Below are 22,626 nucleotides of genomic sequence, written 5' to 3'. Positions count from 1 at the left end.
TCATGGCCACTCAGCCGGCACCTCCCTGTCACAGCCCGGAGGTGCAGCTCCACAGGAGTGCACCGAGATTAATCAGACCCCCTACAATGCATCCAGAAGCCATCGTGACAGCCCCTAATCCCATAACATGACAGCCCAATACAAACAGACTGAAACTTTAGACCTGCTGTCCAAGAGCCAGAGAGTGGCTGCTTAGCGTAAACTCCTGACAGCTTCAGACACGCTTCCCTGTCAAGGACTGCAAGGAAAATACCTCCCCACCCCCCAACAAACCTATCAGCCCCCCATAAAAAGCGAGGCAAAATGTGCTCCTGCCCATTCCAATGGTGTTCCCCCCCTGACACCGAGCCCCCCATGCCCTCGTGCTTTCAGGCAGGGAAAGCACCTGCCTCCCCCGAGGGCATCCCTGCCCCTCCAGGAACGGGAGCTGCTCCCAAGCCACGTGCGTGCACCAGCAGCAAGCGTGGAGCCACACACGGTCGGGTTAAAGCCTCCCCTCTCCCCAAATCACCCCCCCGTACACCTCCCCACGCGCCTCCTTTCACACATCCCCCCGCCCCGCACGCAGCCCTCGCGCGTACAGATGGGCACCGGCAGGCGCCCGTAACGCCGCCGAAGCCTCTGCACGTTGGCACCTTCCCTTCCCATCACATTCCCGCTCTATTTAGGGCAGAAAGCGCAGGCCGATCCCGTGCGCCACGGGTACCACGTTGGGACTCTGCGGAGGCTGCTGCGAGCTCCAGCTGGAGCCCGGCCAGGACCCCGAGGGCTCGTGCTGGGGGGCTCGGCGAGGGGCCAGCGAGCCTCGCTGGGTGCAGGTGGCCGGGGTCGGGGCAGCCGCTGGCCCCGTTCCTGCCCGGTGCTTCCCCATCCCTGTTCCCACGACAGCCGGTGAGGATCAGCCCCGCTCGCAGCTGGGGTGACGGGGAGGGAGGCACGCAGCAACCCGCTGCCCCCCGCCCCGCGGCGACGGCAGGTCCCATTATTCTGGTCTGGAGGTGAGCAGCCAAGTGCGTGCACCAGACGGCAAATGAATATATAAATATTTATTCAAAGGAAGAGGGGAACAGACGTTCCCGAGGCTGCACTTGCTGCGTACGCAGCAGCTACAGGGAGCCTGCAACTTGTCTTCCATTCCTGGCCCCGCTGCTCCTGCACCCCGGCCTCGCCCCTCCGGCACCCGGCTCCTGCCCTTCCCTCCGCACCTCTCCTGCCCCCTCTCCCTTCTCCTCCCCAGGTGGGGTTTCTTTGAGCACGGCGATGCTCTTCTTTAACGTTTTGGGCATCTTTTCCTAAAGCCTATGTTAAAACTAAAGCAAGCTCAGAAAACTCCCCTTCCCCCTAACCTATAAAAGCAGCCCTCCCAGAGACCTTCCCGGGACAGGACGTGCTCTGGGGCAGCAGGACTCCATCCCGTGTATATCTCCGTCCCACCTGTGCACGTATGACCGCAGGGAATCACAACTCCCAGCTTCTTCTGCCAACTTTGCAACCAGCTCTCGGCAAGCCCAGACGCATCACTTTATCTTTCCATCCCCTATTTCTTTGTCTCTGGAGCAGGAGGGACATTCATGACCTCAGCATTTCTGTTCCCCTCTTTTGGCCTGATAAACCTAAAGGGAGAAGGGGAACCCTGCTTGCAGGGAACTGCCGGAGATGGCCCTGGAGGGACTAGAGCATCTGTGCCCAGGTGGTGGGCATGGGGTAGGGGTGCTGCAGGGGGACCCTGTGCCTGCCCGGGGTCGGGGCTGCCAGGCAGAGGGACCCTGGAGCCGTGGGGTCCCTGCCCCGGCCCCGCTCCCCACCCCACATCACCCCCACATCACCCCCTGTCTGCACGGCACTGTTTAAAGATTCCCGGCTAAGTAAACATCCCCCTTCATTTTCTTCTTCCCAATAGAAATGTTTTGATTTCGCATCAATCTGAGGAAGCCGTTTATAACCTGAGCCTGTCACGGGGACTTTTCATCTCTGCCCGGGACAAACTCTCCCACATGCTCTATTTACACTGAGCACTTCCTCGGAAAACAATGCCACCGGCAGCGTGCCCCGCCGGCCCCACACCCTGCCAGCAGGCACCGGCTGCCCCACGCTGGTGAATGTCCCTCGGGGACAAGGCCTGGCGCTCGGGGACAACCGTGTCCCCCGCAGAGGGCACAGAGGGCCCCGGCGCGTGGCAGCGGACCGAGAGGCTGGCACGGGTGGAGGAGAGGGTTGGGTGGTGTGGGCAGAGCCCGGGGGGGCTGGGGACCCCCCTGGGCGGGCCGGGGGCTGAGGAGGGGCAGGGCAGGAGGGGCGAGGGCCCGCGCCATGGGATGGGGGCGCTGGCTGGGGAGGGCCGGCACGCTGGCACTTCAGAGGGCCGGGCGCGTTGAACAGATGGAGCTTTCATATTCTTATTGAAGAGTTTTCAGCCCAGCTGAGCAGCTCCGTTCAGGAGGGAGGTCCCAGCACCAGCTTTCCAGGAGCTGCAAGCTCTCATTCGATTAATTATTAACGGCATTATTTGGGGCGGGGAGGGGGAGGGAAGGAGGGCCGACGCGCTGCGCGGGGCCTTTTCTTTTTTAACCGCTGTGGTACGAGCCTGACTGGAGAGCCCCAGGCGGGGCAGGAGGCACGGCCCTCAGACAGAGCCCGGCGCGTGTCCCACAAATAACGCCCTGTGCCCCCAAATCCCAGCGGGGCAGGCAGCCGAAGGTGCAGCCCCTGCGGCAAACACCTCCCCTCCAGCCCAGGCTGGGCCGGGGCACAGGCAGCAGCAGCCCCGGCCTGGCCCACGCCGTGTGGGAGTGGATGCAGCGTGTGTATTTTCCCCTCTCCGGTTTATCAATAAAACATTTTATTGCTTTTAGCTCAGGAAATGACCTTGGGTTAGTGGATGCTGTCTCTCCTGCCTGGCCTTGGGGAGTTCGCAGAGGCTCTTTAACGACCTGCACGCACGGGGCCCACCCGCGCACCGGCGGCGTGGAGCCGGGGAAAGCCCCGGGTGTGGAGCTGGACCCGGCGGGCTCCGGCTCTGCTCTGGGCAGGAGCAGGAGGAGAACGCAGCCACGGGAGGAGAAGTGCAACAGCCGTAAGGGTGTCCTCGCTGCAGTCCTACCAACTGTGCTCCCTGCCTCCCCCGAGCCGTCAGGGCTCTCCCTGCACACCCCAGCCATCAACTGGGGGGGAAAAGCTGGGGACTCTGCCCTGTGCCTGCCACGGTGCGGTATGAATGCATTCAGCACTGCCCAACCTTCTGCCTGCAGCACTGGCATCTCCAGCCACGCATCAGTCCCCTTTTCTCCCCATTTCCTACTCCAGAGCCTGGCATAGAAGGCTGGAGGCCAGACACGGCTCCCCTCAGCAAGCCTGCCCTGCTCCCCTTGGCTCAACCTGCTCAGCTGCAGCGTTTAGCCAGAATTGTGGTGGGGGGCAAAGAGAAGTAGAGAAACCAGTGATCAAGGGCAGAGGGTCCTCGGGCAGGGGCAGGATGGCAGCTCCAGCACTGCTGGAGCTCTCCCGAGCCAGAGACAAGTCCCCAAAGCCTGCAAGGGCACAACAGCCAGTGGCACACCCCAATGGGCAACATCCCCACCAGCACGAGCCTGGCTTTCCAGCCTCGTCCCCTCCCAGTGTCCCCAGTTCAGAGGTCCCCGTCCTTCCCCAGCTCTTCTGGTGCCCCACGTGGATGCAAACCCTCCCAGTGCCGGAGCTGTGCTGGTGTCAGCCCACGTGAGCCCTGGCCCCAGCACGCTGCCACCCCCCGTGCCCGCTCCCTGCAGCCGCGTCCGCCTCGAGAGCGAGCCCTAAAGTGTTAACGGCGATTGGTGAAATGGCACAGCAGATTGCTACAATAAATAATTTACTGATATTTATAAATATTCAAATCAGCAGGCTTCAGAAATTGAAAGGGGGGGCTGAGCCGACGGGGAGGGGAGCGTGTGTGTGTGTGTGTGTGTGTGTGGAGGGGGGGAGCTGACATTAATTCCCAGGCTCTCCAAATTCATTTGAGAACTGTTTCTCATTTCAAACAAATATTAAATCTTTTGGTGTCAGGCCTCCAAAATCAAGCACCGAACAGAAAGTCACCGCCCTCGCGGTGGCTGATGCCGTGCCTGCCACAGGGCCGAGTGACCAGGGGGCAGCGGCGAGGAGCCCACCCGGCCCCATCTGCGCCCCAACACCAGCCGCGGGAGGAATTGCCATTGCTGCCACCTACGATACCTTTTCTTTCCATTTTCTAAATCCCACGGGAAAGCAAGGGCTCAGCACAGGAGCCGTGAAGGTGCTCCAGGACTCCTGGAAGCCCTGCAGCAGGAGGACCCTGCAGCAAGAGAACCCTGCAGTCCAGGCTCCTGGCTTTTGCTCCTTGCTCTGGAAGGGAATTCGATTTCAGAGGCTGAAGCAGGCGGTTAAAAGCCAGGAGCCCTGGCTGCCAGCCTGGTTTTCAGGCACGGTGTCACCGAAGGTCTCCCCAGCCTTCTGTGCCTTCGTTTCCCATGCAGAGGAGGAGGAATGGGGGCGATGACCCACCTGGCTGAACCCCGCAACGCTTACCCGGTGCTTTGAGGTCTGCCTGGCAGCTCTCTACTCCCGCACCGCTACTAACCGAGCCTCTTCCACCCCCGAGCATCCCACTGACCCCCGAGATGGCCGCGGGAGATGATCCCGCATCCTCCCCTGGACCACCCCACCGGTAACGCCAGGCTCCAGCATGGGGCGAATTTCCCCCAGATGAGTAATGGCTTTTCTAATGCACGGGCAGGCTGTCAGCTTCCCTACTCCCAGTGTTTTATGGGTTTAACTGAACGGCTCTGAACTCCCTAGTAAGAAATAAAGTTATCCCTCAGCGTCCCTTCTAAACATTTCACTCAGTGCAAACGGTGTTTAAGAAAAATGAGGACATATTTCTTCTTAAGGATGCAGTATCCCCCTTCAGAGGCCTAATTTATGCCATATATCACTGGCCAGGGAGAGGAAGGCAGCACAGACCTCACACTAGGAGCGAGCTGGCCCGAGCGCAGCCCCGGCGCTGCTGCAGTGGTGCAAGGGGCTGCGGCTCAAGCGCTCCCGAGCCCGCAGGGGAGCAGAGCCCGCAGCGGGCAGGACGGATGCCCGCCACGGCTGCTCGGTGGGGCTGCCGGCTCCCCGCCGCCCTCTGGCTCTGCCGCCACTCGCCCGGCTCTTCGCAGGCATTCGGCACAGCTGGCGGGGAAAGCGGCTCAGCTGCGAGCAGAGACGGGGCTAATCCTCGCTCGCAGCTCTTTAGGAACGCGCGCCTCAACCTCTTCCCCAGCAGATCGCAGAACCCAGCCTGAATGCGCATTGATCTCACCGGCCCCCAGCTCCGAGAGCCCGCGCCGGTGCTGCCGCTCGTCCCCGGGCACCGACAGCAGCGCCATGTCCCTGCCTGTCCCTGCCTGTCCCTTCCCCTTCTGCCCCCGTCCCGCCGGGTCTCCGCAGCCCTGCAGCTTTCGGAGCTTTGGCCCAACTCAGCGGGCCCAGCACCTCGCTGCCAGCTCTCGGTGCTGCTGCAATTCACGCGGTGGCGGGGGGACAGCACCGCTGCGGGACGGCTGGACGCGCTTTCAGAAGTGTCTTGTAGCCAAGCCCGCAGTGCATCTGTCAATGCTGAAACGTTTCGAGAGTTTCCTGCTCTTGGTGCCACAAAACCTGTCCTCAGCAGCAACGAGGACGCTCCCTGGGAGCTTTCTGTCCTCGGAGTCCTTTAGGTAACACTGAGCCAAGAGGATCAGCTTTGCTGGTCCAGTTTCTCCTCCTTGCCTTATTTATTTATTATTAATTTTTTTTAGTCCAGTTAAAAGGTTTACTATCCTAAGTGGCCTCACTCAGCCTAAGTAACTCTATAAATCAAGCCGAACCGCTAACATCGCAGGCCCACCATCAATCTCCCCACAGGTTGTGAAGAAAGCCGAGGGGAAAGCAGCAGAGGGGCGAGGGATGAGTGGGGGCTCGGCCCCAGCAGGCTGCCTGCAGCCCCCAGAGAACCGCCTGCGATGCCAGGCCGGGTGTCAGGGCAGCTCCACGCCAGCACGGGCTCTGCCGTCCCCTCTCCGTGGCCATGACTGTGACCACTCAGAGGGGAGACGTGAGCCCCCTGTGATTGCCAAAAGGGCAAGGGGTGCAGGGAAGCAGCGAGGGGGAAGAGGGGGATCCAGCAAGAAGGAGCTACGGAGAAAGCCCAGGGGCTGGCGCAGGGAGCTCCTGCGGTGGACCCCGTGCTGGTGATGTGCGAAGGCTCGGGGAGGACTTTTGGCAAACCACTCTCGCCCTGCTAAGCTCAGCTCGCGTTTCCCTTCTATCCACTTCAGCCCCAGGGGTTTTCTTTCCCTGCTCTCCCTCACTTACTGGTGACATCCCAGTGCTGGTACCAGCCTCTGGGCACCGCCTGGGGAGGAGTTTTTGGGGCAGGCTTGAGGAAAACTGGAGTTTCCTTGCTCAGCACCACAACAGAGACCCCAGCCCCACCTTGCTGAGGCTTCTCTTTGCTGTCTTCGTGTAGCCCGTGCTGTCCCAGCACTAATGACCGTGGTGCAGGCACGTTGGGGGATGGCACACGCCTCAGCCAGGCTTAGCTGCAAGTACCTGACGCTGGGGGAGTAAAGAGGACCTGGGAGAGAACTGGGATACAACCTGGGAAGGGAATCACCCCCAGTATCACCAGCTCCCCTTGGTGTCTGTAACGAGTCACTTTACCCAAGCCCAAAGCCGCGGGGAGCAGCTCAGCATCAGCTGAGGGCAGGGGCTAAGGGAGCTCCTCCTGACAGGGGCTCCCTGCGCACCCCGGGGTGGCCGGGAGGCAGCTGCAGGGGGATTCGGGAGGCTGCTGGCGAGCTGGCCCCTGTCAGCACCCTAAAGCTCAGCCCCAGCCCTAACTAATTGCAGTGGGAAGGCAGGAGCAGAGCCGGGAGCTGGGAGCCTGCACGCTTGTTGCACCACCAAGAAACAGAGGACCAGAAAAAGTTCGTTATCGCGGTCTCACACCACGGCTAATTCTGCCTTGCCTTTTGCTGTGCTTTCTTCTGGTCATCAGGGCTCATCTTCTTATCCCCCTGTCCTCGTGAGCCCACCCACGTGCTCGCGCTCCCGCCGGCCGCGAGCACCCGTCGGAGGGGACGCACACGTGCCCTGCAACGTGGCCGTGCGGCTGCACCGCCGCGCGCAGCGGCACACGCAACCCGGCACTCCGGCACGCGCGACCCGGGAAGCTCCGAGCACAGGAACCGCGTGCGAAGGAGGGCACACGAACGTCCACGAACGCCCTGCGTGGTCTGCGGCCGTCCGAGCGCGACGCCTGCGTGGCCGCAGCTCCCCGTGGCGCACCGAGCGCCGCTCAGCCCCGCGCGCTCGGCGAGCACCCACGCGGGGAGAGCCGGCCGTAGGAGCGCAGCGCTCACGCGGGTTTCCCAGCCCCGTGCCGGGAGTGGTTTATTCTGCAGCTGGGAGAGAGAAGACGGGCGTCCCGGGAGGCCCCGGCAGGGCCAGCCCCGCGCCCCAGCCCGGCCCCTGTGCGCCCCCGGCCCCTGTGCCCCCCACACCTCAAGGCAAGGAGCGCGTCGGCGAGCGTCCCGCTGGAGCCGGCGTCCCCGCGGCGGGAGCGTGCCGGGCGGGGGGTCTCTGCCTCTCCCTCGCTCGCTCTCTTCCGCTCGCATCTTTTCATGAACTCTATTTCTCTTTCCTTTCTGAAAACAACTGAGCTGTAAATACTGTTTAACCTTCTTCCCCCCTTCCCCCCTCCCCTCCGCACTATAAAAACACAAATATGCCATAACTCAGCTGGCTCAGCCGCCGCGCCTCCAACATGCCCTGCTCCAGGCCTCTCAGGAAGGTCATAACAAACGACTTTCCGATTCAGTGCTCCTGAAATAATTTTGTGTATTAAAACCTGAATCTGCACTTTCTGGACCGAAAGCCTCTCTTAATTATGGCAAGCGTCCTTGGGATGGACAGTGATCCTTCACCGCGGCACCGCCAACCAACCGGAGAGGCAGCCGGCTGCCGGCTCCCCACCGCCGCCGCCCCCTCCCACCGCCACCCAGCCCACGGCCCCCCTTGCTCCCTCGCCCCCCCGCCTTCCCTTTGCCCAATCTGTTTTCAAAGTGTGTCTGTCCTTTATTAAATTGTTTTCTTTTCCACATTATCAGTTGCCATGGAGACCTCATCTCTCGGATTATTTGAATTTCATTATATCTATTGATTTGGGAGCATTTCATCTTTTTTATTGTTTTTCTGTCAATTTTCAAAACGAATAACCATCTAATTTGCGTCAGTGCTGATTATGTTTGTCCCTCAATAGAGGTCGGCAGCTGCGTCGGGGAAACAAATCAATGGGAAACCATCATAAACCTCCCCAGTACAATCTCCAGGATATGTGGGTGACATTCCACGCCTGCGAGGAACACTCATCATATCCAAACTTCTTTCTCTCCTTTTTTTTTTTTCTTCCCCCCTCTTTTTTTTTTGTTATTTCCCCCTGTGGCTGGCTCCACGGGCCGGCGGCGGGTTGTGTTTAAAATCGTATATATTTTACACACATCCATGTGCACTTCTGGACGCATCGCATTTTCAGACAGGGAGGGGACCCGGGTGGGAAGAGAGGGAAGGAATTTTTTTTTTTTTTTTGGTAAGAAAGAAGGGAAGAAAAGGATGACGAGGGAAAGAAAAAGAGGGAAAAGTGGATCGGGATTGCAAATTGCTTACTATGTTTTTTTTTTAAATAATTTATGCAATTTTAAGCATTTATGTATAAATTTTTTAATAAGCCACCCTGGAGCAAAATAGCCATTAACATCCCGACGTCCTTCTGTCCAATGGGCTCGTGTGCAGGATCAATTTCCAAGAGTACTTTCCTTTTTTTTTATGACATGATAAAATGCTTTTAAAGCAACTTACACAAATATGGAAATTTTTTTCCCCTCCTCTTTTTTTTTTTTTCCTTTTTTTTTTTTTTATAACAGCCTCCACTTATTCACCAGGGAGAGCGAGCGAGCGAGCGAGCGAGCGTGTGTGTGTGTGTGTGTGTGTGTGCTGGGGAGGGCAGTTGGCAGAAGGATAGACCCAGCCCTAACTGGAACGGACCTGCCTGTCCTTCTAACAAGGGCATAAACTTTCATTAGCGATGCACACAGTCAAAGGCAATTTAGGGAAACGCGCTGTACAGAAAAGGAAAACCTCAGCGTTTTTTATACAGCGGCTCCTTGGCTCCGTCCAGGGGGCTCTATCCTTGAGCTCAGCTCGCGCTCGCCAGCCAAAGTGACCCCACCGGCCGGGGGGAGGCAGCGGCCGGGCAGGGGACGGTGCTGGGGCTGCGTGGGGACACCGGCACCCAGCCCCTCGCCCCACGGCCGCCCGGAGCAGCCGCTCAACGTCACGTCTGGCCGCAGCCCACCCTTCCTGCGGGAGGCCCAGGGGTATCTGTTGCTTCCACGCTTTGGCCCCTCCAAGCCAACGCTCCCCGGTCCTGGCTGCGCACCCCGGCGAGCGGCTCGCCGCCCCGGGCGCCCCTTTGGGGCATCAGTTACAATCCGGCTCTGCGCGGAGCCGACAGATGTGTCGCTGCTGCTCCTGTTTCCACAGGGTATTTCGGCTCGTTATTTTCGCAGCTGGGACATGTTCAGCCTCACGCAGGAACCTGGAAAATGCCATTCCTAGCGGGACGGCTCCTGCCGCCGGCCCCGGGCGGGCACGGCTCTGCGGGGAGGGCTGCGGGCACGCCGGGGGAGCGAGGCGCTCCGCGGGGTCCGACAGCCGGCACCGCGAGCGAGAAATGAGAGCAAAGCACCCAAGTCTTTGGGGCTGAAGACCATCCAGGTTGAAGACCCGTCCACGTGGCTGTTATTTGCTTCGACACACGGCCCTGCCGCTGGTTTCCTACTGCATGACACTTGCAGGGGCAGCGCAGACCCGGGGATTTAATCCTTGCATTTTTCTGGGACCCTCCAGAGCCCCGTGCCCGTGCACACTGGGCACGCACCTGCCCCACGGGCAACGCTTGGGGGCATTGGAACGAGCCAAAAAAAGAATAATAAATAATAATTAAAAAAAAAATCAAATCAAGGGGCAGGCAATGCTCAGCTGGAAAAACACAAAGTGCCGAGAACAGCAAAGCCGATCAATAACAATCACAGCCCCGGCAGCGGGCGAGGGAAGCGCGAACTGTTTTGGCCTGCTCCCCGCACGCTCGCCCACCGGGGACAACACGGCCCCAGCACCGCGCTCCCCTGAGCCCCGCGGTGGGCCCGCGGCTCCTGCTCTGCCCACCAACTCCGTGAGAGCGAGGGGCTCTGCAGAGAGAAGCAGGGCTCCTGGAAGGGGGCTGGCGCTGGGGAAGATCCTTGCTGTCCCCACAGGGCCAGATCCTGACACCCCGCACCCTCCTGCCCCTACCCTTTGTGTCCCCTTCCCAGCCCACGTGAGGAGGGGACACGCGAAGCCTGTCGGGACACGGATGGGGCTCTCCTTCCTCCTGGCCTTGGGCCCCGAGCCGGGGAGCTCACCGCAGCAGCAGCGAGGTCGGCGGGAGTGGAGAGGTTTTCACATCATGTACATCGCTCCGTGCTGTCTTGTCTATAGGCAGCGCTAAATATAGCCAAGCCCAACCTGGAGGTGACTTCGGCGCGGCGACACGGGGACGCCGGGCACTGCACGGGCACCCTGCGCTCCCTCACAGCAAGACAGACATCGACGGGCCTGGCACGGCCTCGGGGCCGCCCGTGAGCCCCAAGACGTGTCCCTGCTCCCCTTCCCTCTTGGGGCCCGTCCTGGTCGCCACGCAAAGCTCACATCCAGGCCGAAGCCCAAGAAGTGCCACGGCCTCGGGGCGGGCCAAGTGGGGTGCCAGGGAGACGCCAACACACCGGGCAAAGGCAGGCAGCATTTTCTAACCCAAAAGTCCATTTTTTCCCCGGGACGCAGACCCTCTTATCTCTGGCGTGCCAGCATCTGTTTCAGCACAGCTACTTAAAAACTTAAACGGTGGAGGAGGCGCTGAAGAGAAGGGGAAAGTCTCTCGTGTGGGTCAGAATAATTAGACTGAGCTCAAATTGGCTTTAGGCATCTGCTGCTGCCTCCGAGCAACAGCAAGCCCTGCTGCTTCCATCAGCATCTCCTGCCCGCGGAGCAGAGGGGACCGCGGCGTGCCGAGCGCGGGGCATCGCTGGGAACGGGGCCGGGTCGGCAGGAGCCATAAAACCTCCTCGCCCCGCTGCCGTTAAAGCCAGGAGAAAAGAGGCCAGACAGCAAGATTGAGATGAGCCATTTCCCCAACAAACTCGCTTCCCTTTTTTCATTCGCTCCTTTCTTTTTTTTTTTTCCCCCTTTAACTGTCATTAAAATAACAAGTTTCTGTTACAGTCTAAACATTCCCACATTGTATAAAGGGTTATGTTACACCAGAGTCACCGCCGGGCCCAGTGTTTGCACAGAAACCTCACTGCAGGTCCCCCCTCCTGACGAAGTGACTTATTAAAGTTTAAACAGTAATTAACAGAACAATAAAAATAAAGGGATGTTTGGGGAGTCGTAGTGCACACAGGGTTTTTGGCAGTGCCAGCACTTTTCAGTGCCCTGCGCTGGCAGCAAAAAAACGGCTGCGAAAAACCAGGGGAGAGCTCGGGAGCTCCGAGCCAGGAGGGGGCCGGGGCCACGGCACGACCCCAGCCCCGTGTGAGGGTGCGGGGGGGACACAGGCAGCAGGACAGGGGGACGGGGACTCGGCGCTTGTCACCAGCCCTGCCCTGGGGATGTGAGGCCGAGAGCCTCCCTCTGCTCCGGCTCTGCTGAGGTTCCTCCGGACGAGCCCCCAGGACCGGAGTTTTGGGAATTGTGTCTCTGAGAGCAGGCCTGGGCTTTGGGGAGACGGCTTGCCTCGGGAGAGAGCAGCCAGGAGGAAACTCAGCTCAAGAAGATCTCGCAGCAGGGTGAGCTTGGGGGGGCTGGAGGAGAGCCCCCAGGAGCTGCCCCTTGCTTGGGACCCCATGGAGCAACCCGTCCCTGTACAGGATGGCTTGGAGCTGCCCATCTGACAGCACGTGAGCAATTTTGGGGCCACTGCTGCTGCAGAGCCCCGACCCCAAGGCAAGCACCCCCCGGCCAGCAGGACACAGCCCCTGCCTCTCCACCACAGCAGGCCGGCCTCGTGGGGAGCCTCGTGGCTCACCGGGGCTCCCGCAGGAGCAAAACCACTGCTTCTCCTGCTTCCTTCCCAAGCCGGTCGCTCGCCTTGCCCAGGATGAGCTCTAGAGCATGTGGGTAGGGTTTCAGCTTAGGTTGTCAGCCCTCCCTGTTACCCAACACGCAGCAATGCAGAAAGATCTCATTTGAAGATATTTTTGGTGCCTATTGTAACTATTCGCCAATGTTTGCCTTAGTAGCTCGCAGTGCTCGTTGGCTCTAACCCTGACGGGTGACTCAGTGCACACAGCATTGTGCAGCCCCATGTTTGCTAAATCTCTTCCAGTACAACCGCTCAGTTTGCAAATAAAAAGACAGCTCCTTATGGGTGGATCTCCCGTGCGGCGTGAACTCGGGGAGCGCTGCCTCCAGCCCGCTCCCACCAAGCCTTCCCCCAAATCCCCTTCCCTGCTCTGCTGGGGTCCCGGAGGAGGCCGAGCCCCCTGCCACTGGCACTGCTGGAGCTGCAGCAGCTCTGCCTACTGCAACAGCATCCACACGGGATGCCCCGGACGTCCCCTGTCTCGCTGGGACACGTCACCCGAGCGAGCACTGGTCCTGCACATTCATCCTGCACTGAAAACGTCCCCAGACGCCACTGACTTGGCGTTAGGGCAGTCCGAGCAGTCCATTCCTTCTCTCGGGTTCCTCTGCTGGTGCCAAGGACTCTGTCACCTGCTCCCCCAACGGTGCACTAGGCGCCTTGCTTCTGCAGCTGCTGTGGGCTTCAGGGCACAGGGACCGAGAAACAAGGCATGTTTCAAGCTCCTCGGACTCAATGGGGCTCGCTCTGCTTCCAGCAGCTCGGTGGTTTCCAGCTCGCCATTATCACCCGCAAAAAACCATCAACATGGTTTACCCTGCGGTCTGGGAAAGGCAACGGCTCAGCTCTTCAGCTCTCAAGAACCGGAGGAAAGTGTTAAAAATGTGACTTCCCAGGCAATTACCAATGGTGAGTTTTAATAAGCTGTTTTCCAGGCACCAGGGGAGTGAGGGACATGGGGAATCAGACGGTACAGGTCTGAATTCAGCCTGGTTTCGGAGGTGCAGGTTTAATAAGCCATGAGGCGAGCCTGCACTAGCAGCGGCAGCCCCGCGAGCGGGTGCCGGAGCGGGGGGCTGCCATCGGCGGGTTCAGAATTAATGAAGCCGAGACCTTGGCAACCTCCCTGATTTTCCTGCGTTCTGGTGTAAATTGATAAACTTGCCTGGTGCTCCAGGGAGGAGGTGAGCTGGAAGGAGGGGGACACATGGAATCCTTTCTCTCTCACCTCTGGGTTCTAAGTGGGTCCCAGCGGATGAGCTGCAAGCGTGACACGGGGCTGTCCTCCCCGTCCTGCGCCCGGCTTCCCCACCCAGGCCGTCCCCACAAACGCTGTCCTCAGCCCTGCTCCGCACACCCCTCCGATACGGCCGCGGACTGCGAGACCCCGGTGCACCCCGTTAGCACCCGCCTGGGCTCGGCTGCTGCTTTCAGCCAGCAACACCACCCCCTCTTCGCCCCAACCCTTCTATTTCAGGGTTTCTATTTTCTTGGTGGAAATTAAGAGTAACTGGCTTGTTCAGACCTGCCCTTGGAGACAGTTCCTGCAGAAAGCCCCCGAATCCATCGCAAGCAGGGCACCCTCTGCCTGGAACACGCTGGAGACTGGAGCCTCCAGCTCTGCCTCCATCCCTCGCTGCCCCCGGGGCGCACGGAGCTGCAGGCAGACCCCAGCGCTGCAGCGAGACCCTGCCGAGGGGCAGCAGCTCCACAGCCCCCCTGGAGCTTCAGCTCCCGGTGTCTCCGCCGTGCCTCGCCCCCGATCGTCTCCTCTTTGGAGGTTTCAAGGTTTCTCCGACCTGACGTGAGCTGAGCTGCCTGTCTGCTCTCTGAAGGACTCTGCTGCCCCAGACTGAGGACGAGCGGCTCACCTCCAGTCCCCAGCACGAGGCGAATCAACACGCGCTTCCCAGACATGCCAAACACCCCAGACGCTCTGAGCCCGGTGCCTCGGCCCTCCTCCACCAGACCCGCCAGGTTTCATCCCCCTCTGCCTGCTCTGATGCTCATGTCACTCCGCTAAGCTCAGAAGAATGATTTCCCTAGCTGACACCCCGGCAGTGGTGGGAAAGCCGAGCTTATGGCTTTCCAACCCCACTCACATCAAACCGAGAGGAAAAGGCACGCCACCCAGCTCCGAACTTCTCATCCCATCCTCCCGGCGCCAGGACACGCTCAGCTCCTGGCCGTGCTGGAGGCGGCGAGTGGCTGCGTGTTGAGCAGGGACAAGGTGTAAAACAAGAAGAGAGGGGGCCCCAGGTCAGCACTCACGTGCATTTTCCTCAGCCATGTCTAAGGAGCCTTGCAGTCAGAACGGGGCACGGCTCTGCACGGGGGTCTCAAGCATTGTCACAAGGCAGAAAGAAATTGTGCACTTCTTTCCAACACGTTGCTCAGGACGTCTCTACAGCAATGCCAGTAACTGCCTGTAGGGAATGTTATGTTAGAAAATTATCTAATGCACTCTTAGTCATCTTGTCTTGCAATCTGCAGAAGGAAATAGGAGCAGCCAGCACAGTACGACCCCGCTTCCAGACACCACTGCCTTTAGATACCATTATCAGTGGCAGCCTGGTCCACGTCCCAGAACTCGAGCTCTCTTTCAGTTAGCGGGCCATGAAATTATTTAGACTATTCTTGATATTACATTCTGTTGTACTTGCAATTAACACGGGGGATCAGCAGTGCCCCATCCTGCGGTCCCCGTGTTTGGCTGAATGCACACTTCGGGGCGCTCGGTCTGCACCTAACCCTGCTCCTGCTGGGTTTAGGGGAGGACAGTGCTTCATTCGGGGCAGCAGATCTCAATACATCAGAGATTTTAATCCTTATATATATGAAATGCAATGTGGGAACCAGCACTCTAAAATCTGGGTCTTGCCTCCTTGTTTTTTTTTTGCAAAGGACTTCTGAACGCCAGCAGAAAGTCTGCTGGCACACTCAGCCTTCAGCACTATCTTCAATCAGGGACGCCTAATTATACCCATTACGCTGATGAGGACGCACTGGCACGATGCTACGCGTTCGCAACGCTCCGGATACGAAGCGAATCAGTGGCAAGGATGGAAATAAAGCCGAGAATCGTGGCGACGGGCTCCTCACCCACCGCAGCACGGCTGGCCATGGACTAGACCACGACCTGCCCACGTCAGCAGGTTCGGGAGCTGCGGGGGCGCATCCGCCCAGCCACCTAACGGGGTGGGAGTCTCTCTCCTGGGACCGAGGTGCTTGGGGATCCTCAGGGAGCACCCACGGGAGCTGGCCCAAGGGTTGGGCACCCAGCTCATCGCATGGGAGACATCCAGCAGCCAGAGCGTCGGGGCTGAGCCACCAGGAGCCCTGCAGCCGTGGCGGGGATGGATCATCTGCTGCTCCCGAAGCAGCTTAATCGCCCTCCCTGCATGTGGGCCCTCGCCGCGAGGGCCAGCCTGATCTGTCTGCGCATTAACCATCCCCTAGAACGCAAAGCCCGGAGATCTTCCTGGGCATCGGGGCCAGCCTTTGCCCTGCCCTCTCCCTGCCAGGTGCTGGGTGCTTGGGTTTAAGAAAGGCAGCAGAATCCCTCGGGATTGAGAGTCATTACATAAACAATACAATAGGATCACGGCTGTAATTGTAAAAGCGCCTCAAGTCTTGGCACTGGAGGCTGCCGCAGCGAAGGCCTCTAAATGGAGACCCAAACAAAACAAACAAAAGCCCCAACTCTGTCAGCACTTAATGAACAATAATAAATAATAAATAATAACCCTAACAGCCGACCTAGCAAGACAGATGTGAAACACCGCAGTGGCTCGGAGGAAACGCTGACCCTACAGCAGCTGCCTTCCCTCCCTGCGTTGCAGAGCGTCGGGCCAAGGCCACCAGGTACTTGTAGGGTTAGGGACGGGGGGAAAAGCTGGGTCCCGGAGAAGAGCAGGTCCCTCGTGAGACGTACAGAGCGGCGGCCCTGGCACCTCCTGGGCTCAGGACCTTCACCAGCTGCGTGAGCACACCAAGTCGTGCCTCGCTCTCCTTACTGCCGGAGCTCTCTTTAAGCGCTGACAGCAAAAAGAAGCAGATGGAGCTGAGCAAGGGAATCCAGGTAGGTGTGAGCCCAGAGCCTCCTCTTCCCAGCACCAGCACCAGCACCAGCACCACCCCGACTCGGAGCCCCCACCTGTGCTGGGTGAGCTGAGCTGCGGCAGGACACGGGGAGCGCCACTTGGCAGGGCCGGGGGCTGGAACAAAGGGCCTAATTTAAGTATTTTTATAACCCGGTGCTTGTGACAGCGGGTTTAGCAGTTGCCGGCCATCTGGAATAAAGAATTACAGCCACCTCCCCTAATCCTATATTGCCTAAACCCTAAAGCTGGTTATGGTGCAAGGATGAGGCAGCAGGCTGGGAGGAGGCAGCGATGGGAAGGGGGGGGTGGAGAAGGGACCGCAGGAAAATTCTCCAACTTATCTCCTTTTCCTGGGGGGTGCCAGGTGGTCCCAGATGCACCAGAATTAATTTTGCTGGGAATCAAGTGAGGACGGGGTGAAGAAAAAGGGGGGGAGAAGGGAGGCGAGGAGCCCTCCACGCCCACAGCATCGCATGCACCGCACACACACACACACGCACACAGAGGCTTACTGGTCCGCGCAGGGCTGTCAGGTAAATTAGATCTGAAAGCTGACAATTTCTGACCATATTTCCTTGATTATTTCAAACAAATGCACACCAGCCGCTGTAAGGAGATTAAAGTGACATAAACGTCCCGAGTGGGAGGAGGGAGGGCAGAGAATTCAGGTCACCCCCATCCGTCCCCCATTTGACAGCCGCTATATCGCTATCCAATCCAATAAAAAAATCCCCCCCTTTTGCTTTAATTAATTTTACAGCTAGCTTGCTTAATTACTTTCAATCAAAATCCTCCTGCCATCGCAAAATTAGAGATGGTTGAGCTCCATTAGCCTAAATTCTTCATTTCCATATAGAAAGAGGCTCCCTCGGCAAAGCCAAGAGGGCTCCCTCCTGCTCGGGCTGCCACCGGACAGACGCCCGTCCCTCTGTCTGCCTCTGGTTCCCTGGGAGAGGCGGGGGAGAAGGAGACAGCCTTGTTCTGGCCACCACCTCCCACGGAGCATCTCCTTGTGAGCCGGGGACGCAGGAGGTCCCCCGCTCTGCCTTCCCACGGCCACGCTGGGACCAAGCTCGGCATCGTCGCCGCACGCACGGGTGGGCATCGCCACCTCTGCTGGACGCACGGACAGGGCGCTGGGGGTCACAGGGGCAGATCCCCCTGTATCTGCCCGCTGGGTGCATGGACAGGGTGTCGGGGGGAAGCAGGGGTAGATCCCCTTGTATCTGCCCGCTGTGGGGTTTGATGCCTCCCCTCGGAGCAGCCGGCACCGAGCGCTGCCAGGAGCACAACACCGCTGCCCGCGGAGCCGCGACGTGCCTCTAACTGCTGCGTGCACCACTAGCACCTCTCTCCTGCGAACCCACACCATGAGCTGTCCCACTTCGGCCCATCTCAGAGCAGTCCCAACTGGTCCCGTGTCCACAAAACCTCCTCAGAAGCGCAGGGAGTGGCAGCAATAAAGCCGTGTGGAGCTGGAAGGGCGACAAGAACCCCAGGGGAGCGGAGAGGCCGGGCGCAGGAGCAAGCCCAGGGAGGAGCCGGGCGTGGAGGAGGAGCAGCAGCTCCTCTCCAAGGACTGCAGGCATCGGGAAGCATCACCTGGCCCAGGCCAGTGCCACGCTGCAGCTCTCTTCCTCCCCACTTTCCTATGGCCTCCTCCTTTCCCATCTCCCTACACTTCTTCCAGACCAATGGTCTTCGCTGCATTTTACGTGGGCACAAAGCCCTGGGAACCGTGTTGGTCGCTCACCATGGGCAGTGGAGCTTGGCCCTGGCTCCCAGCTCCCTGGAGGGACAGGGCAGCAGCCCTGTCCCCACAGTCCCACCCCACAGAGAGCTCAGGGGGCTCCCAAGAGTGAGGAGCCCAGCTCCTGCCCGCTGCAGGGAGGACAGGTCAACCCCGCGCTTCTCTGCAACAAAACCGAGGCAAACACAGACCTATTTTGTTTATAAGCTTAAAACTGAATCCAATGGCGCATCTACCTGGGGATTTTAGATTAAATGGTTTAAGAAACTCAAATAGGCTTTTTAATCCGGTCAAATAAAAAGAGCCCCAAAGAAGCAAAGAATTCACCCTGCCGAGCGAGGCTGACGCTGGGCAAGCATGGCTTTCCTACGCTCCGCAACTCCTCCCCACCCTGGCATGGGACATGGTGTATTTGCCAAAATCTGGAAGCTCAGGATCCGCCCTGTTCAGGGCTCGGGCAGGCTTCACTTTCCCAGGGCTGACCCACTCGTATCACGCTTTCCTCATCCTCTCGGTGTTCCCTTACGCCGCTGTCTGGGCCCTTCCCCCAATACCTGGCAGCCTGCACAAGCACGGTGCCAGCCCTGGCTGCATCACCAGCACCAAAAGCAGCCCAAGAGAAAGCCCCAAAATCCCCAAGCCCCGTGCCACGTGTCCATTTGGGCACTGCCTTTCCCACGACGACCTCCCTGAGTGCTGCACACGAGGCCGAAGAGCAGATGGGGGCTGACGGGGTAAGTGCCGAGGCACAAGGAGGGGATACCAGCTCTACATGAGCCTGGGGAGCTCCTAAAACTCCCAGAGCACCACATCTGCCTCCTCCCGGTGCCCCGTCTCACTGCCTGCTCATCCAACACCGTCCCCTGTCCCCCACTGCCGCTGTTCAGCCCCGGAAAGGCTCAGGAACGTCCTTCCCCTGCACGTGCCCCGCGATGAAATTCCCGACTTGTGTCTCGCCTGCTCCAATGCTCAGAGCAGCCGGGACAATAGAACAGAGAGGCCCTAAATCCACCAGACTCACCCTAAATAGCGATGGCCCATAATTTCGCCTGACATCCAGGAGCTTGTTATTCTTTCCCCTCGTCGCCTGGCTGGAGCTGTTCAGACCCATCAGTGTTATTCTATGCATTAAACGGGGAAAAAAAACCACGACCCAACAACAACCCGGAGACTTTTCCAGCCTGCCCAGCGCGGGCCGAGGGGGCGGCATCCCCACTTGGGCTGGGGGGGTGAAAAAAGGGGAAACGACGCCTGAAACCCAGACCAGGGGAACAGCGCAGGGGTCCCGCAGAGCCCCCCAGCATCTCCTTCCCTCAGCCCCCAGCCCTACAAGGCTGCTGCAGCCCGTCCCCGTTAACCACAGCACTTTGGGGTTGGGGTTTTTGGTTGCCTTTTTTTTTTTTTTTTTTTTCCTTCCAGGCCGGTTCCAGCTGATTAAGGACCTGCAACAGGATGTAGGGATTACAGCGAACCTGGCTCCGGATCAGCCGGGGCGCGGAGCCAACGGAGCGAGCGAGGATTGCCCCCAGCCTGGCTGCCAAGCCGGCACTCGTCCTGCTGGGAGCCTGCGAGGGCCGGAGCTCGGCGCTGGAACAAGGCCCCTGCCCTCGCTGGCTCTGCCGGGGAATGGCCCCAAGCCCACGCTGACAAACGTGCCCGCAGGAAGGGATGAGGGGATGGATGAGCTGTGGCTCGCGGGGCTTGCTGGAGAGGGAAAAACCCCTTAGGGACTGGCTCGGCGTGCCTTCACCCCTGGTGAAATGGTGCGGGGAGAGGGAGAACGGCGACCTCCCACCCGAGCTGGCCATGCCGTGGGATTCCTGGTCCATGCTGCACCACACGGAGCTGCCAGCGGGCCTCCCTCCCCCAGCAACACGAGGCAAAAATGCTCCGGGCTGAGTTTTTAATCCAGGAAGAAGTGATCAGGGAAGGCAATAATCTCAGCTGGCACACGGAGCCAAGCAGGGGCTTGCTTCTGGGGAGCCATCGAGAGCAGAATTAGCACCGAGGAGACTCGGGGGCTTTTTTTTTTCTCCTTCTGCGAACACTGATCCCTGCTCGGACCAGCAGCAGCCCCCAGCACCTTTCTCAAGCGCCTGTCACTGCAATGCCCAGCCGCTGCCATCCCCACAGGGGACATCTCCCCGTGCTCGGCTTTCCCAAGCCCCTCCTGGAGGGGTGCAGGAGGGCTCGTGGCCACGAGAGCAGCCCCCGGCTCCAACCTGGAGCTCTCAGCCTCGAGCCCTGCGTTCACCGGGTCCAGACGAGCCCTGGCAGTGGGGAGGGGGCCGGTCTGTCCGTCCGTCTGTCCGTCTGTCCAGCAGGCTGCGTGGCGCTGCCCACCAGACCCATCGCGGCGGAGAAACTCCGGAGTCAGCTCCTGCCGGCCTGGGGCTGCGGGGGGAAGGCAGGGCTCGATATTGCAAGCGGAGGCCGCTGGGATACCATTGAAAGCTGCTAAATATGACCAGGTTAGCACTTTAGTCTTTAATGGCAGGTCACCATTAATAAACCCAGGGCCCCAGGGTGCAGTACAGAGCCTCCCTCCCCCCCTCTCCCCGAAATACTCATTTCATTAACTTCACTGCGCGCGGCGCTCGGCACCTGTCAGAGGTTCGGCAGCCAGGAGCTGGCCGAGGGTTAAGGACACCTCGCGGCAGAGCCACCTGCTCCCTCTGCCTTCCTTCCTTCCCCCCAGGGAGCCGCACCAGGGGGCACAGCCCCATCCCATATGGGCAAGGGCATCCCCAGCCCCGGCCCCTCGCCGGCCACCGGCAAGTCGCTTTGCGTCACCGCGCCTTGCTTCTTCGGGGCGGTGACAGCGGCACTGACGGCCGCAGCGGGGAGGAAGGGCAGAGGGGAATTGCCTCGGATGCGGGCTCTTGTGAAACAGAGAGAGCTGTGCCAACAGTAGGGGCCAGATCCTGACCAAGGGGGTGCTGGGGTGGCGCGGGGGATCGCCCCAGGACACGAGGTGAACGCGGCCGTCACGGCTAAGCGGGGCCACCCGTGGCCTCGGTCCCCATGGCCACAGCAGGAGGATGGGGAAGGACGAGGTGTAAGGAGAGGGCTGTGCTCCACCTGCTTTCACCGTGACGCCGGCGGTTTCCTGGAGGGAAGGTGGGAGGGGAGGAGGGACAAATGGATGCCCCAGCTGCCAAAAATCCCATAGCAAGTCTTTATCGATCTGCCCTACTTGGCAACTCGAGCTGCAGCCACCGTCTGTGGTGCCGGATCAATACAACCTGGGCGGACGGGGCGGGAGAGGCACTTTTATGGGAAGGCGAAGCCTTCAGGGGGAAGTATTTTGATTTTTAGAGCGCCAGCAGAGTCAAGGAAGAGAAAACACCCGGACTCAAGCTGCAGTTTAGCTTGGAATCGCTTCAAATACCTGCTGAGCCCTTTGCACTGGGGCCCCGTGACCTCCTCATGGGAGCTGCCCCGGCCTCGCTGCCCACCCACCGCAGCCCCTCGCCAGCCCCAGGTGCTCTCAGCACGGACGTGCGGGGACGGGGACGGGCTGGAAGCCATCGAGACCCCCAGGAGCTCCTTGTTGTGCACGGGGGAGCCGACGACCGCCCCCGAGCCCTTCTGCCTTTTGGGCCTGGAGACCGCTTTCCTCCGCACGGCTCGCGTAGCCGGCCACGAGCCCCAGAGCCCCGGTGACACCGACATGGAGCAGAGCTCCGTGTCCAGACGCCCTGCTCCCCGCGGCACTGAGCTCGCTCCGTGCCCCCGTCCCAGCAGGGCAGGTGAGGGAGGTTTTCCCATCCCAGGGCCCGGGTGCCTCGATCCCGTGGCTCCAACGAGAGGCGGCCACGAGGGGACGGCGCGTCGGGCGTCACCTCCAAACGCCCTTCGGACGGACAGGCCGGGCGAGCGGGAGGGAATCTGCAGTTGTTCCAAAGCTTCTTGCTCAGCACAACAACTGTTGCGGTCCTTTTAGCACAAACCCAGCAACTGTTCCCAAAAGCACGGCCTGCTCAGCTCCCGGACTTTAAAAAAAAAACAAAAAACAAAAAACAAAAAACCAACAAGCAACAAGCGATCTCCAAAACGCCGGCTTCTGAGTCAGGGCAAAAATGTTATTAACAAAAACATCACTCAGGGGTGGGACACCTGCTCCCTGACAAGCAACTGGCCCGGCTGCCCGCGGTTAGCGAGTTACATCAGGCCCCAAAAAGAGACAGGGAAGGGAGGGAGAAGGGGAGAGGGTGGAAAAGAACAGACAGAGGGAGGATGACAGCAGCGGGGAGTCACGGAGACAAAGAGGAGCGAGAGAAGGGGAAGCAGGGGAAGAAAAGAGCAAGTGCGAGAGCATGTGAGAGACGGAGCAGCAGCGGGGGAAGCGGCACGGCGCGCTGCGAGCGGCGGGCGCGCAGCCCGGGGCGGGAGCGCGGGCGGGCGAGAGCGGCTGCGAGCGGCTGTGCATATGGCAGGGAGCGAGCGGGGAGGAAGAGAGGAGTCGGAAGGGGGAAGGAGGCTGCGAGGGGAGAGAAAGCTTGGGAAGTGTCACCGGGAAAACAGGGAGGGAGGGAGGAACGAAAGGAAAAGCG

At 59.9% G+C, this 22,626-nt stretch overlaps 1 protein-coding gene across 7 annotated transcripts in view; it reads right to left on the bottom strand.

Annotated features, from left to right (window-relative positions):
- The window catches only part of CASZ1 (castor zinc finger 1), a 183,324-nt gene that overhangs the window by 51,216 nt on the left and 109,482 nt on the right, over positions 1 to 22,626 (bottom strand). The window contains exon 2 of one of the 7 annotated variants that reach the window (XM_080563623.1): positions 14,489 to 14,643. The exons of 5 other annotated variants lie outside the window; for them this stretch is intronic. In XM_080563623.1, coding sequence (XP_080419749.1) covers positions 14,489 to 14,507 — 19 coding nt within the window. In that variant the 5' untranslated portion in view covers positions 14,508 to 14,643. Of the gene's footprint in view, positions 1 to 7,541; positions 14,422 to 14,488; positions 14,644 to 22,626 lie in introns of those variants that run through there. One more of the 7 variants, XM_080563628.1, reaches the window with a different exon arrangement.

This window comes from Anser brachyrhynchus (genome assembly GCF_964034855.1).
Source record: "Anser brachyrhynchus genome assembly, chromosome: 21".
Classification (NCBI taxonomy): domain Eukaryota; kingdom Metazoa; phylum Chordata; class Aves; order Anseriformes; family Anatidae; genus Anser; species Anser brachyrhynchus.
Note: the sequence above shows the minus strand (reverse complement) of the source record. Positions and strands in the feature narration are given on the sequence as shown.